Raw genomic sequence first — 17,609 nt, 5'->3', positions numbered from 1 at the left:
ATGGTGTTAATGTGATTTTCATTCAAATGCGATTTGGGGAAGTTTAGTTACAAAATAAAATGTGTTTCTAGCTGGCCCAAAAATGTTATACATCTGAAAGTTGGGGAGCTAATGGCTTATTAAATTAGATATCTGATTAGGAAATTTCATATTCCCAAATATGTTTGTTTTTGAATAAAGGGAAGAAAAATCATAGCTTGCACATGCATTAACTTGCCAAAATGAATGTCAAATCCACCTATCTGTCACGAGTAGGAGAACATTAATATCTATATATTATGGCATTTATTGGTAAATTACTAAATTTGCCATGTTGGGACGTTTGAGTGCAAAAGCTGTCATGTGAAAAAATGGTAAATTACAGCAGGTGTTTTACTTCTCCACTTCTCTTCAATCATAGAACTAGAAGGGCCTATTGGCAGAAAGGGGTTGAACCTTGGAGGTAAGAGAGAACTGCAGAGGTCCAATGAAAATTAAAGGCATATAAGTTGACACCTCCTGGTCTTAATATTTTGCAGGAGGGACTTGTGCACTAAAAGCACTTGCTCTATGGAGAAAGGACAGACAGACACAGGCAAGTCCTGCCTAAGACCATCTAGGAGAGAGAGAAATAAACCTGCCTAAAACCCACCTGGATGAATCCTGAGACAGCTGCCTGACCTTGCTTGGGTGGAGAGGCCTTAACATTGATGGAGCCTTAACCTTGCATGTGAGACAGAAACGGGGATAGCCAAATGCTGAATGGGTCCTATTCTCAAGGCAAACCAAATGAGGGATGGATACGGGTGACTATCTTTGACAGAAGCCTTTGACCAGACCTGTGTTGTCCCCAAGGAGGAGCCTTACGGATCTTTCCTGAGTGCCCAAAAACAAGGGTTTCCAATGTAAGTAGATATATCCAAATGACAAGTGGGTGGGGGCAAATTGTGTAGACCCTTAGTATATTTGACTGAATATTAATGTAATTAACTCCCAAATAGACTAACGCTGGGAGGAGCTCAGAGGAGTTCGAAACCTCAACCCTTTTGTCTAGCAGAAAGTAAAGTTATATCATTAAAGTCATTGGGTGCATTCATTTTTCCTGTCAACCCCATTTTTAAAGAGCAGGGGTGTTCTTGGTATAAAAAATGAAATTCCCAACTGTCACCACTCCTTAAACCTTATCTTTACACTTAGCGGTGTTCCTGTCCCAATAGTCTTTTTATCACTGCCACCACTCCTTAAACCTTGCCTTGAAACCAAGGGGCGTTCCTATCCCAAAACGAAATTCCCAACTGTCACCACTCCTTAAACCTTGCCTTTGAACAAAGGGCTGTTCTTGTCCCAAAACGAAATTCCTAATTGTCAGAACTCCCCAATCCCTAGACCTCGCCTTTAAACAGAGCGGTGCTGCACATAACTGATGCCTGGGTTTTTGGGGCAGTGGAGAGGGAAGTGCTTGGCAAAGTGAAACCAAGTGTAATTCTCCATTGAAAGATATGCACTCTTTCCTGAGAGTGAGGAAGTGACCATGATAGCCGAACGATTTTGTATTGCTTTTGGGGTGATGAAAGAAGAAGGGTTCTATTAATCAAAAGTCTGTGGCCCTCATTACGACCCTGGCGGAGTGGGTTTACGCCAGCGGTATTCGTGGCGGACCCGTCCGCCCTACTACGAGTTCCCGTAGCGCCATGGAGCCTTTCTCCGCCTGGTTTTTCCGGGCGGAGAAATCCATGGCGCTACGGGACCTTGTTGTTAATTACGCCACCGTACTTTACGGTGGCGTAATCAACGCCTTCCCCACTCCCATTATACCCTATGGGGCAAAAATGGGAATGGGGAAGGGTAAAATGGGGATTGGGGATTTACCGCCCCGCGAAGGTCGGAATGGGGCGGAAAATCCGCCAACCCCCATGGCGGTATCGGCAGCTTTCCGCCGTGCTCCAAGGTGCATTTTGCACCGCGATTTCCGCCAGGGTCGTAATGAGGGCCTGTGTGTTTTCAAAACTGCTAGCATTTTCAAGTGTGCAGGGAATTGACACGTATAAAGGACTCCATGTGTAATGTGCAACTTGCTTTAAAAACAAAACTGTGCTTTGTGTAAATCTAAATCTTATCAAGTGATATTTACCTGGTTATTACAAAATGGAAAACGTGCGTTAACTTGAAGCTGCATTTTGTGCCACAGAGAAGGTGGAATGTGTAATTAATTGAACATATACGTTAAATAAATGTAGATTCTCTCTATACCCCAGCCTGGTTCTTGGCTCGTTGTTGGCACATGGGGAGGGATCTAACTGGCTTGATATGAATCATAGGTAGGGCTAGCTGAATCCAAGAATAAATGTTGTATTGTGGGCCATCTTAGTTGGCGGGGGGACTCCCTATGTTGAGCGTGGTCTCCCAATATATTGTTACACCACATAGTGTATGTTTGTCGCTAACATGTGGAGGCAGGGTTTCCCGGCTGAAGGAAAGGGGGCGCCAGACATCACCTTAAAATTAGCCCTTGTGCGTCTTCAATTGACCCTGGGAAGAGCTGTGGAAGATCTACTAAGGAAGGCTGAGACAAGCCCTCCCAGCGGTGCGCATATGCAGAGCCGCTGACTAGTGGAGAGGCCAAGGAAAGAACACCTATTGGTGCAGAAGTAGCTGGAGCAAATGCAGAGTGCTGTTGCGAGCCGAGCGGGAAAGAGAGGCATGAATGCCTGGGGCCGCGTGAAGCTGCTTGAAAGAGCCCTGATGTGAGGACTCAAGAGGATGAGTGGAGCGAGAAACACAGAGCCAGATGATGAATTTCCTGAAAAGTGGTGTCCACAGAGCGGCCCATCACTGAAGCTTGGGGAAGGATCAGAGCAGAGGAAAACCCTGCAAGAAACAGACAGGCTCAAACTTCCGACCCAGCAAAAAACTACAAGGAGTATCCTGAGCATCATTGATGATGGGGAACAGAGACAGCCAAACAGACAAGAAACAGTTCATGCAGAGCCTTAGAGTGCAAGTTCCTAAGGCACACAACAGAGGCTCGACTTGACTCTACATTTTGTTGCTCTTGGGAGGTGCCTGATGTGCGCACAAGCTGTATGGCTTCTCGGGTGGTACTTTCTTTAGCTGGCTTGAATTAAAGAATGCTGAGCCTTTGCCATTCTAAGATGTAGGTGAGTGATCACAAAGCTCCATGTTTTATATTTATCAATCAAAAGGCCTAGAACCTGGCCGAGTATTCTATAACTGCCTCACACCCCGAATGTCTGAACCAGAAGTGCCCTATTGCTTGAGGTTGGCCGTTGGGCCTATTTCAGAGGGCCTACAAAGATGATTTTGGCAAGGGGCCTGCGGCAGTATCATGCAACTAGGAACAGAGGAACTGGTGGGAGCTTTTTTTGTTGGAACAGCTGTGTCAATAAGTTAAAGTGTTCTTTCATTTAGACTGCATAGCCCTATACCCCATCTGCAGGGCAGGAGTCGCTCTCTCTGCCACCAGAGGAGGAACTTACAACTGTTCATGTTAGTGAGTCAACAATGTTAAGAAAAGCAGTTAATCCTTGGAACTGTGCCTTATGGGGAGCAGCATTATACGGTAGGCGGTAAGGGATTACCGGCACCAGTAAGGGCACCGGTACCGGTAATCCCTTACCGCCCTACTACGAGGTCCCTTAGCGGGTCCCTCCCCTAACTGGAAGGGACCAGCTAAGGGACTTCTGAGCTAATAACGGTACCGCAAATTGCGGTACCGTTATTAGCTCCTTCCCATTCCCATTGAGCCCTATGGGGGCTCAAATGGGAATGGGGAATGGTTCCCGGAATGGGGATTTACCGGGTCCTCCAGAGTCGGAATGACCGGGTAAGCCCCTATTACGGGAACACGGACCCGGAATGCGGTAAGGGGTAGCCATGGCGCTAATAGCGCCATGGCTACCACCTACCGTGTAATGAGGCCCACTGTGTTTGTAAATATTTGCAAATAGAGCAGTGCTCCCATATAAAAATACCACATAGAGACCACTTCAGTGGCTAGGAGGCTACATCCCTTAACTCTGGCCACTCAGAAGAGGTAAGCAGGCACAGAGAGGCTCCTAGGTTTGGTAGAAAGGGTTGGGTAGCTGGAAAAGAAGCCTGGCCAATAGCCAATATTTCTTGATTTTTTTTTTCCAGATCTCCCAGAGGCAGTGAGCTAAGAGGGAGAATCTGGAGTTCATGATTTTGTCCAATTCCCGTTTCCCCCGGGGGTCGAGATTTTTAACGTGTATTATTGGCTCTGTGGAGTTCAGCAGCTCCTGCTTGATTTGATGCGCTTCTCAGAGTCAGAATTTCCCAAGTATCTGAGCAAGGGGCACTCGTTGCAAACTGGATACATGAGTCAGAACTCCTCAAGCATCTGAGAAAGGGGCAGTCCCTGCTTGCTGGATGCAGGAGTCAGAACTCCTCAAGGATCTGAGAATAAGACATTCATTGCAAGTGCAAGCTGGAGGTACTACAGGCGCATTTGGGAAAAAGAGACTCCAAACTTCGCAAACATCTGTGAAAGGGGCATTAATGCCAAGCTGTGTACAGGAGTCAGAGCTCTTAAAGTATCTATGAAGAGACGTTCACTGCAAGCTGGACACGGGAGTGAGAAATTAGGCACCTGAGAATGGGGCAGCCATTGCAAGACAGAGGCAGGAGCTAGAACCTATAGAGCATCCAAAAGGAGGATTTGGTTACAGACCAATGATGACTCACCCCTTTCGGTGCAGAACTAAGCCTGACAACCTGCCTACCATTTAAAAAAGATATCTAAAGTTTTGTTCAATTTTAATGTGCGAGTCTTGTTGTTCATTACATCAATTCGATCGCGCCACCCACCTTCTTATAAGTTTGTATTGCATGGGATATCTCCTGCATGTGGTACATAGAATGTACATAGGATATAGTGTCTGGGGTAAATAAGTGGTATTTATCCCATGTGCTACTCTCTATGGCTAACATTCAGAAAATGTTGGCTGTGATCCCAACTCCTAACCAAGTGGTATTTTAAAAACAGGCATTATTTATTTATTTTTTTACCATCCCACACACAAGGAGGCCCAAAGTATCAATTCAACTTGTAAAGGTCCCAGTGTCGACAAACAATGTGGAAGAAAGGTTCCAGTTGTAAAGTTCCCAATGTGGCAGAGGAAGTGAAGGACAGGAGTCTGGCAAGCAACCAGCTTACATTACTTCTCAGGCTCCTAAACTGGAAGTAACATTTGAAACACACGTCAATCAGCAGCAACGGGTGAAGTGCAATAAACACCTGCAGGCATAGGGCACCGATATTTTAAAAAATCGCTTTGCAATGGAAGAAAAGAAGACCGAGTGATTAACACCAGATTGGCATAACCGGAAAGCCGTCAAGCATTTGACTTCATGCTTCCTTAGGACATTGTCACGTGACTGATGATGCCTCTGGTTTCTTGAATCCTATGTGGACACGTCGGTGCCTTAACTTTTGAGTTTGCCTGTACTGCGAGGAAGCACTCCAGAGTGGCCTACATTAGTATTTGTAGTGGTAGTCGTGCTACTATAGTGATGTGTTCTTTATGCCTCAGGTGTGCAGTTTTGTACCACTGTAATTAACAGATGATGCCATTACCAAACTTAGTGGAACTTATTTGCCCGCTCGCCCACCCAAAGGATGGAAGGCGCCGTTGGATGCACCATTATGTATCGCCAACATCCTGTGTAGTAGTACTTCATAAGTACCACCTGTAATTTTGAAATAATGATATAATATCAGTAAAGTAAGTTAACTAAGGCAGCCTGTGAGGTAATATTCACATAGTGGTGGATGTTGACAATTGGTGCTTTTCCTGGCCCAGTTGTAAAAAGTGTGAATTTAACATGCGTTATCTTATGACGCCACGTCACTTGGACCCCATGTTTGCAGATCTGGGACTCAATTTAACAAACTGGTTTGTGAGCTGTAGTAGTGGTTCACTTCAGTGGAGCAAAGTGGGCGTAAGCACCTGACAAGAATGGTTTATAAAGTGAAAGCTGAGGACTAAAGACATTTCAGTCCCATGAGGTGGAGCCATCATGTCACCCTTACAGCACCGCCTCCTCCATGGTAAATCAGATATTCACCTGTGACGTGTCTGGTGGTGGACGTGGTGTAGAGCGTGGTCCCATTTTGATAATCATCAGCTTTTCTGCAGTCTTGGGGGCCTTCTGTGAATGGAGGGCGATCCCTCGATGAATTTCCATTTGTGCGGTTGCTCGCCACCACTGTCACTTCAGGACGGGTGGAGTTCCGTGACTTCTCGATACCTGCTAAAAGACAACAAAGACAAGGTAACAAACAAGTGGTCACAGATGAATTCACACATTTGAGCTGGAGCTATACTAACAGTTGTACTGGTTCACAGCACAACGCTTTGAGGCAGATCCAATTTGAATAGCCCTCGAACACTGATAGTCAATGGCCCTAAGTCAGGCTTGTCCCATATTGTTGCCACAGCCCACGTGCTCCCTTTCACCATGCTGCACACGTGGGGTGCATCTGAATAGCCTAGGCTTTTGCTGGCTATATGGCTGGTCCTTGACCCCTCTATGTGACACACTACTCGTGCCATAAAACTACCTCAAGATATATGTATGGTTGTAGTTTTTGAAGATAAGTTGTAACTAACCAAGACTGGAGAAATGACTCTCACCTATGTAATGCAGACATTTCAGGCAACCTTCTCTGTACTGATGTTATGTTCTGCCCTTCACATAGCAGAGAGAGGGCAGGCCTTGCAAATTGTTAAAAATCCCACTATACCTTTAAGGCGAGTTCCTTAGTTTACATATTCAACCCAAGAGAAATGCACTCGTCCCAAGGGACTGCTGACAAAATATTTACCAGTGCTTTTTGTAAAATGGTGATATATGATATGATATGGCATTTATAACGCACCTATACACAAGTGTTTCGAGGTGCAACAAGGCAAGGGAGGGGGAACAGAGGGAAGACAGATAGCGATCTTACAAGGCCAGGTGTCATTCAGATTGCGCAAGTGCATGGGAAGGGGGAAGGGGAAAAGTGCGAGGGGGAAGGGAGGAGGGAAAGTGCAGTGCATGGGAGAGGGGAAAGTGCAGTACATGGGATAGTAGAATATTAGGATAAATAACGGCCGGATGGTGGCAAGTGCGAGGTAAGAGCAGACATAAGTGCTGGTGGAGGACTGTAGGGATACAGAATACAGTTGCCAGGTGCGAGGGTTGCCAGGGAGGCAGTGCAGGTGTGCAAAGGGCAGGGCCTGGGCCCAAGGTCACAAAGGATGGCCAGGTAGCCAGTGCAGTTTCAGCCAGGAATTTGGCATGGGAGAGGGGGAGAAAAAGCAGAAGCAAAGAGGAAGGTTTTGAGGTGCTTCCAGAACCGGAGATGGTTCTCAAGTTTCAGGGAGGCAGGAAGGCTGTTCCACAGGGAGGCCCCTGCCGAGGAGAGAGATCTACCACCAACTTGTTGCTTGGAGAAGCGACGGACTCTGAGGCAGTCGGAGGCGGATGAGCGAAGAGCTCGAGAAGGAAGATATTTGGGAAGAGAGAGTTGAAGGTATTGCGGCCCCAGACCCCAGAAGGCCTTGTGGACAATGCAAAGTGTTTTGAACTTAATCCTTGCAGCCACTGGGAGCCAGTGCAGAGATTTCAGTCCTGGAGAGATACGATCCCTGGGCTTGAGGCCAAGGACAAGTCTCGCAGTCCTGTTCTGGATAAATTGCAGAGGGCGGAGAGTAGAGGCAGGCAGATTTAGATAGAGGCTGTTGCAATAGTCCAGCCTAGAGAGAAACAAGGCTCTGGAGACTGTGAGCTTCTGGGGAAGGAGAGGAAGGGAAGAATACCTCTGAGGAGGTGCAGCTGGTATTGTGACTTCTTAGTGACATCAGAGATGTGAGGAGAGAAGGAGAGTGTGGAGTCGAAGATGACCCCGAGGTTTTTAGCCTTGCAGGTGCGAGCAGGAAGAGGGCCAAGAGAGGCCACCCAGAGAGCTGCAGGGAAGGAGGGAGTGGGAGTGCTAATGAGTAAAATCTAAGTCTTACTGGCATTAAGGCAGAGGTCATTAGTGGCACACCACTCCTGGATAGCAGACAGACAGTCAGAGATGAGGGAAGGAGAGGAGGAGGCCGAGGGTAGCCTGAAAATGAGCTGAGTATCATCCGCATAGCACTGAAAGTTGGGGCAGAGAGCAGCGATGCGGTGGGCAAGGAGTGCCAGATATTGGTTGAAAAGCCTGGGAGAGAGGTTAGATCCCTGGGGGGACACCACAGGTAGAGAAAAAGATATCGGAGAGGAAGGACCCGAGTTGGACCTGGGAGGGTCGTCGGAGAGGAAAGAGGTCAGCCATGTCAGAGCCTGACCAGTGATACCCAGGTTATCACGGAGACGGTTGAGCAGGATGGCATGGTTGACAGTGTCAAAGGCCGAGGAGAGATCAAGCAAGATGAGGACACACGGGGTGTTGGAGTCGAGGTTGGAGAGCAGGTCTTCCTGGATGTTCAGGAGAGCAGTTACCGTGCTTCTGGCAGCTCTGAAGCCAGACTGATTGTCATGAAGACAACCAACAGATTCGGTGTGGAGATTAAGCTGGGAGATGGCCAGTTTCTCCGGGAGCTTGCCCAGGAAGGGAGTGATTGAGATTGGGCGATACTTAGCTGGGCAGGAGGGGTCGGCAGTGGGTTTCTTAAGAAGAGGGTGCACAAGGGAGTGCTTCAGGGGGGATGGGAAGACTCCAGTGGTGAAGGAATGATTGCAGAAATCAGCCAGGGCAGGAGCCAGGGAGTAGATATGTTCCTTGAAAGTTTTGGAGGAACAGGGGTGAACCTGTTTCGACGAGACTTTCATAGATCGTACTTGTCCAGAAACCTTGTCTGCAGAGAAAAAGGGAAAGGCAGAGAAGGAGGGAAAGGGGTGGCTGCAGAAGGGCCGGAGGAGGAGCAGGGAATCGAAGGAGGGAGGGGATAGGAGGAGAGTGAGGACAGGATGTCCTGAGTTTTAGAAATAAAGTGAGAAGCCAGTGCCGTGCAGAGGGCCTGGGAAGGTACAGGAGAGGTAGAGACTGCGGCAGGATTGGCAAGTTCCTTACAGATTTTAAAGAGTTCAGCCGAGTTGTTAGATGCTGTGAAGATGCAGGCTTGGATAAGGGCTCTCTTCCTGATGAGGACGGAGAGCCAATATTGCCTTTGCAGCAGGCGGCAGGCCAGTTTGTCAGAGGAGGAACATGAAGCATGCCATTTCCTCTTGGCCACCCTGCACTTGCGTTTTAGAGTGACGAGATCAGAGTCATACCAGGAGTTACACTTGGCTTTGGGCTTCATGTGGATTCTCATGACAAGGGCAAAGATATCAAGAGTATCAGATATAGAAGAGTGGAGCATGGAGAGGGCTGTGTCAGTGTGAGAGTAAGCCAAAGGGAGTGAAGGGGGTGAGAAGGTGGTGGCGAAAGCCTCAACTGACACGCGCTTCATGGGTCGGATGACCGAGAAGGTGGGTGGCAGTGATGGAGGTGGCTTGGCCTGTGGGTTAGGGAGGGTGAGGTGAGAGGATAGGAGAACGTGATCACTCCAGGAGAGTGGAGAGGGGACAGAGAGGGAAAGGTCAGAGGAGATAAGAACATGCAGAGTGAGTCGGGCCTGAGGGGAGGATAGTGAGTGAGAGAGAGTTGCAGAGGTCACGAAAGAGTCCGGAGGGAGCACAGGAGGCATCCAGGTGGATGTTGATGTCTCCAAGAAGGGGAGTGGAGTAGTCAAGGCCAGGAGTGAGGAGGAGAGATCCGACCACTCAGAGAGGAAGGAGGAGATCTGACTAGGTGGCCGATAGATCGTAGCCACAGTAAGGGAATGGATAGGCGAGAGAGAGAGAGCCTGCAGACGAGGCATTCGAAAGAGGAGTAGGCCTGCGTGTGAATGAAAGAGGCAGGAATCCATTCTGGGAAGATCAGAGCTACACCCCCTCCAGAGCGGTTGGACATGGGCGCTGGTGCAATGCTGCCAAGCATGCACAGTAAAACCTGCATTTGCCATTTACTGCAAGCAAAGTGTGTTTGCAGTAAATGGAAAATAGGTTTACAACATCCTCATACTCGTCAGCAAGGTTGAAAATCATGCAAATGGTACTCGTCCTTTATAAAAACTACTCGCCAATGCTAGTGGACTAGTAGATTTTGCAAGCCCTGGTGGGTGATTAAAAAGGAGAAAAGATTCCTATGCAAGGACTATGTAGGTGACCAGAGATGAAGAGACATGTGTTAGGTATGACTAATGAGGACACTAACCGCATTTGATTTTCTACAACATGGTGGTTTGTAGGTAATAAGTAAGCCTACTATCCAAATGTATTTAAGAGCTGCTACCTCTTACACAGACTGAAAGAAAAGCTTGCGTGTTGTTAACCATCTATTGCGCCTTTAAACTATAAGCACGCCTCGCCTTCTGCAATATTGTTCTATGGTACACCTTAATGGATCCACATGCACACACACTATCACAAAACATTTGCATTCCCCTTTTCCTATGTCTGGCATTTCATCCACTTTTCCATCCTTTTATATTCTCCCTACACCTTTCCTTCAACAGACTAAGGTCGGCACACACGTTTAGTTTAGTTTAGTTTAGTTTAGTTTAGTTTAGTTCAGTTTAGTTTATTGAGCATTTGTTAGGCGCACTTAATACATCGGAATTGTGTTTCAAAACACCTCAAGGCTAAATGGGAAGGGAACAGAGGAAATAATAACAATGACAAAAAACAGTAAAATACAGTCATGGTCCTACTAGGCCTTGTGGCATTCAGACGGGCAAGTGCAATGAGGAGAAGTTCAGGAGATGGGGAGGGAGGCTGGCAGAGGAGTGGGCAAGTGCTGGTGGAGTGCCCGGCAGGGAATTTCTAAGGAGAGCCTGGAGGAGAACCTCAAGTTAAGTGCTAGTGCTGGTGACTCCCAGGATGGCATGCAGAGTTGCTGAGCTGAGGCCCGCAAGTGCCCGCAAGTGCAGTGCAGTGGGTGGTTGGTGGGGGTGCTGGTATCGACTGGGAAGATGGGAATAAGGGCCTGGAATCCTGTGAGATTCATGAGGATCAGGCCACCGGTCACAGCAGCAGTGGGGTGATTAACAGGGAAGGGAATGAGGGGAAGAGGTAGAGAATAGCAGAGTAGAGTTCGAGCAGTTTCCAGAACGTAAGGAGGTCCGGCTCAAGTCTGAGAGGGGCAGGGAGGCTATTCCAAAGGGAGGAACCTGTCGAGGAGAGAGACCTGCCCCCCACTCTCTGCTTTTAAAAGCATTTGACAGTCAAAGAGTTGGAGTTAGAGGAGAGTAGTGCTCTAGCAGGGGAGTATTTACAGAGGGAAAGTTGAAGATAGCATGGTCCCAGGCCCCGGAAGGCCTTGTGGATCATGCAGAGGTCTTGAATATGATCCTTGCAGGCATCAGGAGCCAGTGGAGGGATTTTAGGGCTGGAGAGATAAGGTCCCTGGGCTTGAGGCCAAGGATAGGGCTTAGAGTCCTATTCTGGATTAGCTGGGGGGGCATAGTAAGGAAAGAGGGAGATTGAGAAAAAAGCTGTTGCAGTAGTCCAGCCTGGAGAGGACCAGAGCTCTGCAGACATTGAGCTTTTGGGGGAAGGTGAGAAAAGGAAGAATGCCCCTGAGGAGGTGGAGCTGGAAGTGGGACTTCTTAGTAAGGTGCATGATGTGACAGGTGAAGGAGAGAGCAGATTCAAAGATGACCCCAAGGTTTTTGGCCTCACAGGATGGTGGAGGTAGAGGGCCCAAAGGGGGTGGCCAGACGGTAGGAGGAAAAGCGGGCGCAGGTGTACCAATGAGAAGGATCTCCATCTTACTGGCATTAAGTAGAGATCGTTGGCTGCACACCATGCTTGAATGGCTGACAGTCAGGGATCAAAGAGGAGGAAGAGAAGGTTGTAGATGGGAGTTTGAAGGAGAGCTGTGTGTCATCGGCATAACTCTGGAAATGAGGAGAGATGGAGGAAATCAGGTGAGCAAGAGGGGCAAGATAGATATTGAAGGGCCATGGTGATAGGATAGAGCCCTGAGGGACCCCACAGGTAGAGAGTGAGGTGGAGGGGCAGAAAGGGCCCAGTTGCAACTGGGATGGGCGGTTATTGAGGAAAGAGGTCAGGCAATCCAGTGCCCGGCCAGTGATGAAGAGGGTATTGAAAATGCATTGTCCCAGGAGGATAGCTCAGCGGCAACATGCTCGCCTTGGAAACAAGACGACACAAAGCAACACAGGTTTGATCCCCGGGTCCGCGCTTAGAAATCTGTGGGTATTAAGCTTGTTATAAATACACAATACGCAAGACATATTCCTGTAACAGCACCTTGATGCCCCCGAGCTGTGTGAGTGCTTTAAAAAATGCAAATAAATAAATAAATAAGAGTCATTTTATGAGGATAGAATGGTTGACCGCGTCAAAGGCAGAGCAGAGATCAAGGATAATGAGAACAGCAGGAGAGTTGGAGTCGAGACTTGAGAGCATGGTTTCATGGGTGTTCAGGAGAGCAGTTTCTGTGCCTCTGGATGCCCGGAATCCAGATTGATGATCATGAAGGCAATCAACAAGATCAGTGTGGAGGGTCAGTTGGGGAAGGACCAGTTTCTCCAAAAGTTTACCCGGGAAGGGCGTAGTGGCAATAGGGTGATAGTTGGCCAGGCAGGCGGGGTCAGCAGATGGCATTTTAAAGAGAGAGTGCACAAGAGAGTGCTTGAGGAGACCTTCATAGAGCGGACCACTTTAGAGACCTCATCCGGTGCTTTGGGCAAGAGGGATGAGAGTGCAGGGGTTGAAGGAGGGGAGCCAAGGGAGGCTGTGCAGCAGGCGCAGCAGTGTAGATGGGGGAGGAAGATACAAGAACCTCCAGACAAGAGAAGTGCACTGAGATCACTACGTTGGTGATTTGGCACAAGATAAAATCCTGGTAACATAACATAACATACACACAATACACTGAGGAAAATGCATCAAGCAGAGCAAAATCACAGAAATAGGTAACTAGAAGAATTTATTTCTGCTAGGTTTTACAAGGCATTTGTCTGAGCATCATTTTGGTAATAGACTATATAAGGAACTTGCAGTCATTTTGTGTTTACCAAACTGAAGAGCTCCAGCATCGGAGAGGAGTGTGTAATTTCAGAGCTACAGAGATAGGAGATGCATAAAGTAGATCTGGGGGATCATCAGAGGCATTCTGTGATGGATGCTACTTAATAGGGCTATTCGAATACTGCATTACTGTGAAGAGCAATGCATTAAGGAATTCTTTAATGAGCCATTTAGAAATAGCCAGTACTGACTTACTAAAGGCCTAGTTATTTAGAAAGATCAATTTCACTAAATATATCAAATATGAGAGATATACATTGAAAATAAAGTTTGCCATCCAAAATCTACATGAAAGTGTAGATTCAAGAATTATAAAGAGACCTGTTGGGGGAGAAGTGGTCTTTCCCGCCCCCTCACCATTCCCACATAGACAGGTTCCGCTTGTATGAAAGGGGGGAGACGTCCCCCCTCCCGCTCAAACATAATCTGTATTAATCACCTTCTATTTACTAACAAGGAAAACATGTAACCAAGCCTTACTGAAGCTCAAAGACTCAATTTTTGTAACACATCAGATACAATCTTTTACTAGGCCTGAAAATGATCTCTAAAAGCCTGTCGCTCCCTCTGCCCAGCGCCTCACACCGGCAGCCCGGCCCCCACCCCACTCCCTCCTGCCAGCTCCGCACAAACCCTGTTCTCACGGAAGTGCAGCCATTCATTGTAGCAATCTTTAGTATCGTCTGAGGACAGATGAGCTCACTGTGCTGTTTGAGACCAGAGCAGGCCCCCGTCTGAGTGCCCATCCATCCCCACAAAGACTTTTATGGTTGTCATTTGTCTCATGCTCTCAGATCCTGTATTGCAGATTAGTCAGTTAGGGAGTGTATCGTTTTGCTAACATGACCTTCACCTCACAGAGATGAGCCCAGCTGACCCACGGGCTGCGGGAGTGACACCCAAGCAACAGCCAATCTAACGTGGTCATCGCCTAAACATATATACTGTACTAATGAACTGAACCAATTCTATTATGGAATTGTGTACTCATAATGTGGCGTCATCAATGACGCTTTTCTACCATATAATGTGCTGCCCTGGTAATGTTAATGGTAATCAAAGAAAGAGAAAAAGAAATAGCGCAGAGGAGATTGGCAGATGAAGGGAAGCTTGTGCAGAGCAAGTTAGTGAAGGTCGTGGCAGTAACCACAGTGCCATCCCCGGAGCAGCAAGGGGAGGAACGGGAGGTGTCAGTGGCTATACAGGCCAGGATGGCTGCATCATGGGCAGATAATGGCGAAAAACAGTGGGGTGGAGAGGAACGGTATGGGGGACCGCAATGGCAGGGAAGACCAGCAAGAGGAAGAGGTGGGTACCGAGGGCAGTGAGGAGGAGGATATGGAGGACAAGGACCAAGGGGGGGGGGGGGCGGACCTGGACACTGTTGGTCATGTGGGAGGTGAGGGCATTTTGCATGGGAATGTTGTGTTCCCTTTTAAATTTCTAGTTTCTTTTATTTGTGTGTCTTAATTATGAGCCAGATGGCCAGCCTGACAGTAGACCCATACTGGGGTATAACACACTCCAACACCCTCTCGCACTGCCTACAAGCCCACCCTACCCATCAGCACCAAGTGTCACACACAGATGCAAATCCATTTGTCACCACTGCCAACGGTGCACCAGCGCCTTATCAAGGGACATGTGTGCTAAGTGAAAATGATTTCTCTTGCCCTGGAACAAATACCCACCCAGATTAGGACAGCCCACAGAGAGCACTTGCGTGTCCAGTCTTATCCACTACCTCACATCCAGACGAGGAACCACTGGTGGGGGCAGAGATAGCAAATAAGCAGTTCATCTTTATGGTTGACTCGGGACGGAGAAATCATGTCTATGTGAAGGTGATTTCCCTTTATCTGGCACTAATCTCGGGGCGCAGGGATTCTCTGGGGCTGTGGTCATGGTTCCTTACACAGAAGAGTTAGATGTCAAAATAGGTGGAAGAACGGTACGAGCACCCCTACTTTATCATGAGAACTCACCTGTGAATTTACTGGGACAAGATTTGCCTAGAAAGCTCAACATGACCATTGAATTTGCAGTTAGGGGGATAGTATGCTCCACCCCAGGTATGTGCTCCATGCGAGCAATGCTTCTCATACAAACAATAGCAAATGAGACAGCCATCCGAGGGGTACCAACCAATGCAGACATGTTCGTTTATGGCCTACAGGTGTTAGCAAGGGTGGTACCAGAGATCACATGCAAGGATTGAAGAGTGCCCTCTGACTTTGTTTTCTGCCCAGTAGCGACTCCTGATGTATTACCTGCCACTGTTTTGTCTCTCGATATAAAAGTGGTACAGGTTTCAGCAAACCATATTGTAGCTATTGGCCTGGACATGCATGGCTGTGAGTGGCGGATAGTATTGTGTACTGACCCAAACATACCACTGCGCGAATTGACTGATGACAACGGCACTGATGGGGAAATAATAATGGAAATATGCATGCCAAGTAACTTAATGATACAGAAAAGGCGTGTAACTGACCCCCTCATGGCCATTGTCAGTTCACTGTCATCTTTTTGTGATATGGATTTGCAGCAAGTACCACCGAATTTGTGGACCACAAACCCCCATGATGTAGGGGTATTGAAAGAAGTGACCCGAAGTGACCCCAATAAAAAATAAAACTCATGTCAGGGACAGTATTGGCCAGGGTCAGACATTACCCCCTATCGAGAGAAACAGAGGAGGGGATAAAATATACGCACTCTTACAACAGTGCATTATTGTCACCTCAAACCCCCATGCAATACCGCAATGTATCCTATTAAAAAAGCGAAAGGGGGGTCGTGGCATATTGTGCAAGACCTTCGCCCACTTAACGACATTGTCCAAAAGGAGTTCCCGCTTGTTCCAAATCTGGCATCCAATTTGTGTAGCATTCAAAAACAGGCCATCCACTTCACAGTGGTGGAACTCAAAAACACATTTTTCTCAGTACCACTTGGCAAAGAGTCCCAATACCTAACAGATTTCACTCTAGGGGGAAGAGGTATGAACACTGCAGATTACCACAGGGGTATTGCAAAAGCCCACATATTTTTATTTATCAAATATTGCATGAAAATCTCAGCAATATTGATGCTCAAAGCACCATCATTCAATACGTTGATGACCTCCTGGTGTGCAGTGAAGGGGAAGAAGCATGCAGTTGGGACTCTGTCACTTTGCTCACATTGCTGGCCCACAAGGGCTACAAGATAGACAAAAACAAACTTCAATATTGCCTGACAGAGGTGTTGTACCTAGGTCAATTGATCTCCAAAAATGGTAAGAGAATAATACCTGACAGAGCAGCAATGGTGCGAGCAGCGGCCCGGCCCCACACAGTAAAAGACATGCAGAGGTTCCTCGGTATATGTAACTATTGCTGAGCATGGATACTAGACTATGCCGCCTACGCACAACCCCTATTACAAGCATTAAAAGAGGAACAAAAAGACAACACTACAATAATTTGGACACCTGAAATGCACTTTGCTTTCACAACACTGAAAGAGCTAATATGTACAGCCACCGTCCTAGCCACACCTGATTATACACAGGAATTTTTCCTGTTTTCACATTCAAATGGGACACTAATGACCGCAGTACTGACACAAAAAATATCCTTGGGCCACAAACCACTGGCATAATACAGTAGTACCCTTGATTCAGTAATGCAGGGCCATTTCGCTTGCGAACAAACTCTTGCAGCAGCTACCTTGGCAATTGAAAAGAGTTCCACAATTGTGACGGGATGCCCTGTTACGTTATTTGTCAAACACTCTTTGTTTGCCATACTTGAACAATATAAATCCACGCTCACAACACAGAGGGCCACTGCTTATGAAATGATCATCTCAAGCCCAAACGTTCATGTGATACGTTGTAAGACAGTAAACTCAGCCACATTCTTCACAGAACCATGTACATTAGAGTATATGCAAGCGCATGATTGCGCCACCTATGAGGGAGAAGGAGACGACATTCCCAAAGTGAGTGAGATTGCATTGAGCGAGGGAGAATTGTATTTTGTAGTCAGGTCAGCATCTATTTGTCCAGAGACTGATGAAAAACATGTTGGTGCAGCAGTAGTAAGGCTGGAGGGAGGGGAGTATGAAGTGCTAATACAAAAGAGGTTACCCATGCATTACCCAGCTCAAGAAGCAGAATTGGTAGTACTAATTGAAGCACTTCATGCAGCCAAAGGGTGTGCAGTGATGATATACACTGACTCAGCATATGTCACCGCCACAGTGCATGCTGGACTATCTCGATGGAGGTGAAGGGGGTTCAGAAGGGTGGATGGGTCCCGGTACAACATGCAGAATTACTAAATTAATTAATTGAAGCGCTTGCCGAGCCATCAGTAGTAGCACTGGTAAAATGCCAAGCCCACACAAATAATAGAGATGAAATATCCCTAGGAAATGCAGAGGCGGACGCTGCTGCCAAACAAGCAGCATACTTGCAGAAAGAACTGGCAACAGAATGCGTGATGAAAGGAAAAGTAGAGGAGCCC

The 17,609-nt window shown here is 47.4% G+C and overlaps 1 protein-coding gene across 4 annotated transcripts in view; it reads right to left on the bottom strand.

Annotated features, from left to right (window-relative positions):
• LOC138521418 (myosin light chain kinase, smooth muscle-like) overlaps positions 1 to 17,609 on the bottom strand; it is a 604,815-nt gene that overhangs the window by 322,181 nt on the left and 265,025 nt on the right. For 3 of the 4 annotated variants that reach the window (XM_069634224.1, XM_069634226.1, XM_069634227.1), the window contains exon 5: positions 6,085 to 6,270. In XM_069634224.1, coding sequence (XP_069490325.1) covers positions 6,085 to 6,270 — 186 coding nt within the window. The remainder of the gene's footprint in view (positions 1 to 6,084; positions 6,271 to 17,609) is intronic. The other variant, XM_069634225.1, reaches the window with a different exon arrangement.

The sequence above is a fragment of the Ambystoma mexicanum genome, chromosome 13 (genome assembly GCF_040938575.1).
Source record: "Ambystoma mexicanum isolate Mex_15411 chromosome 13, UKY_AmexF1_1, whole genome shotgun sequence".
NCBI lineage: Eukaryota > Metazoa > Chordata > Amphibia > Caudata > Ambystomatidae > Ambystoma > Ambystoma mexicanum.
Note: the sequence above shows the minus strand (reverse complement) of the source record. Positions and strands in the feature narration are given on the sequence as shown.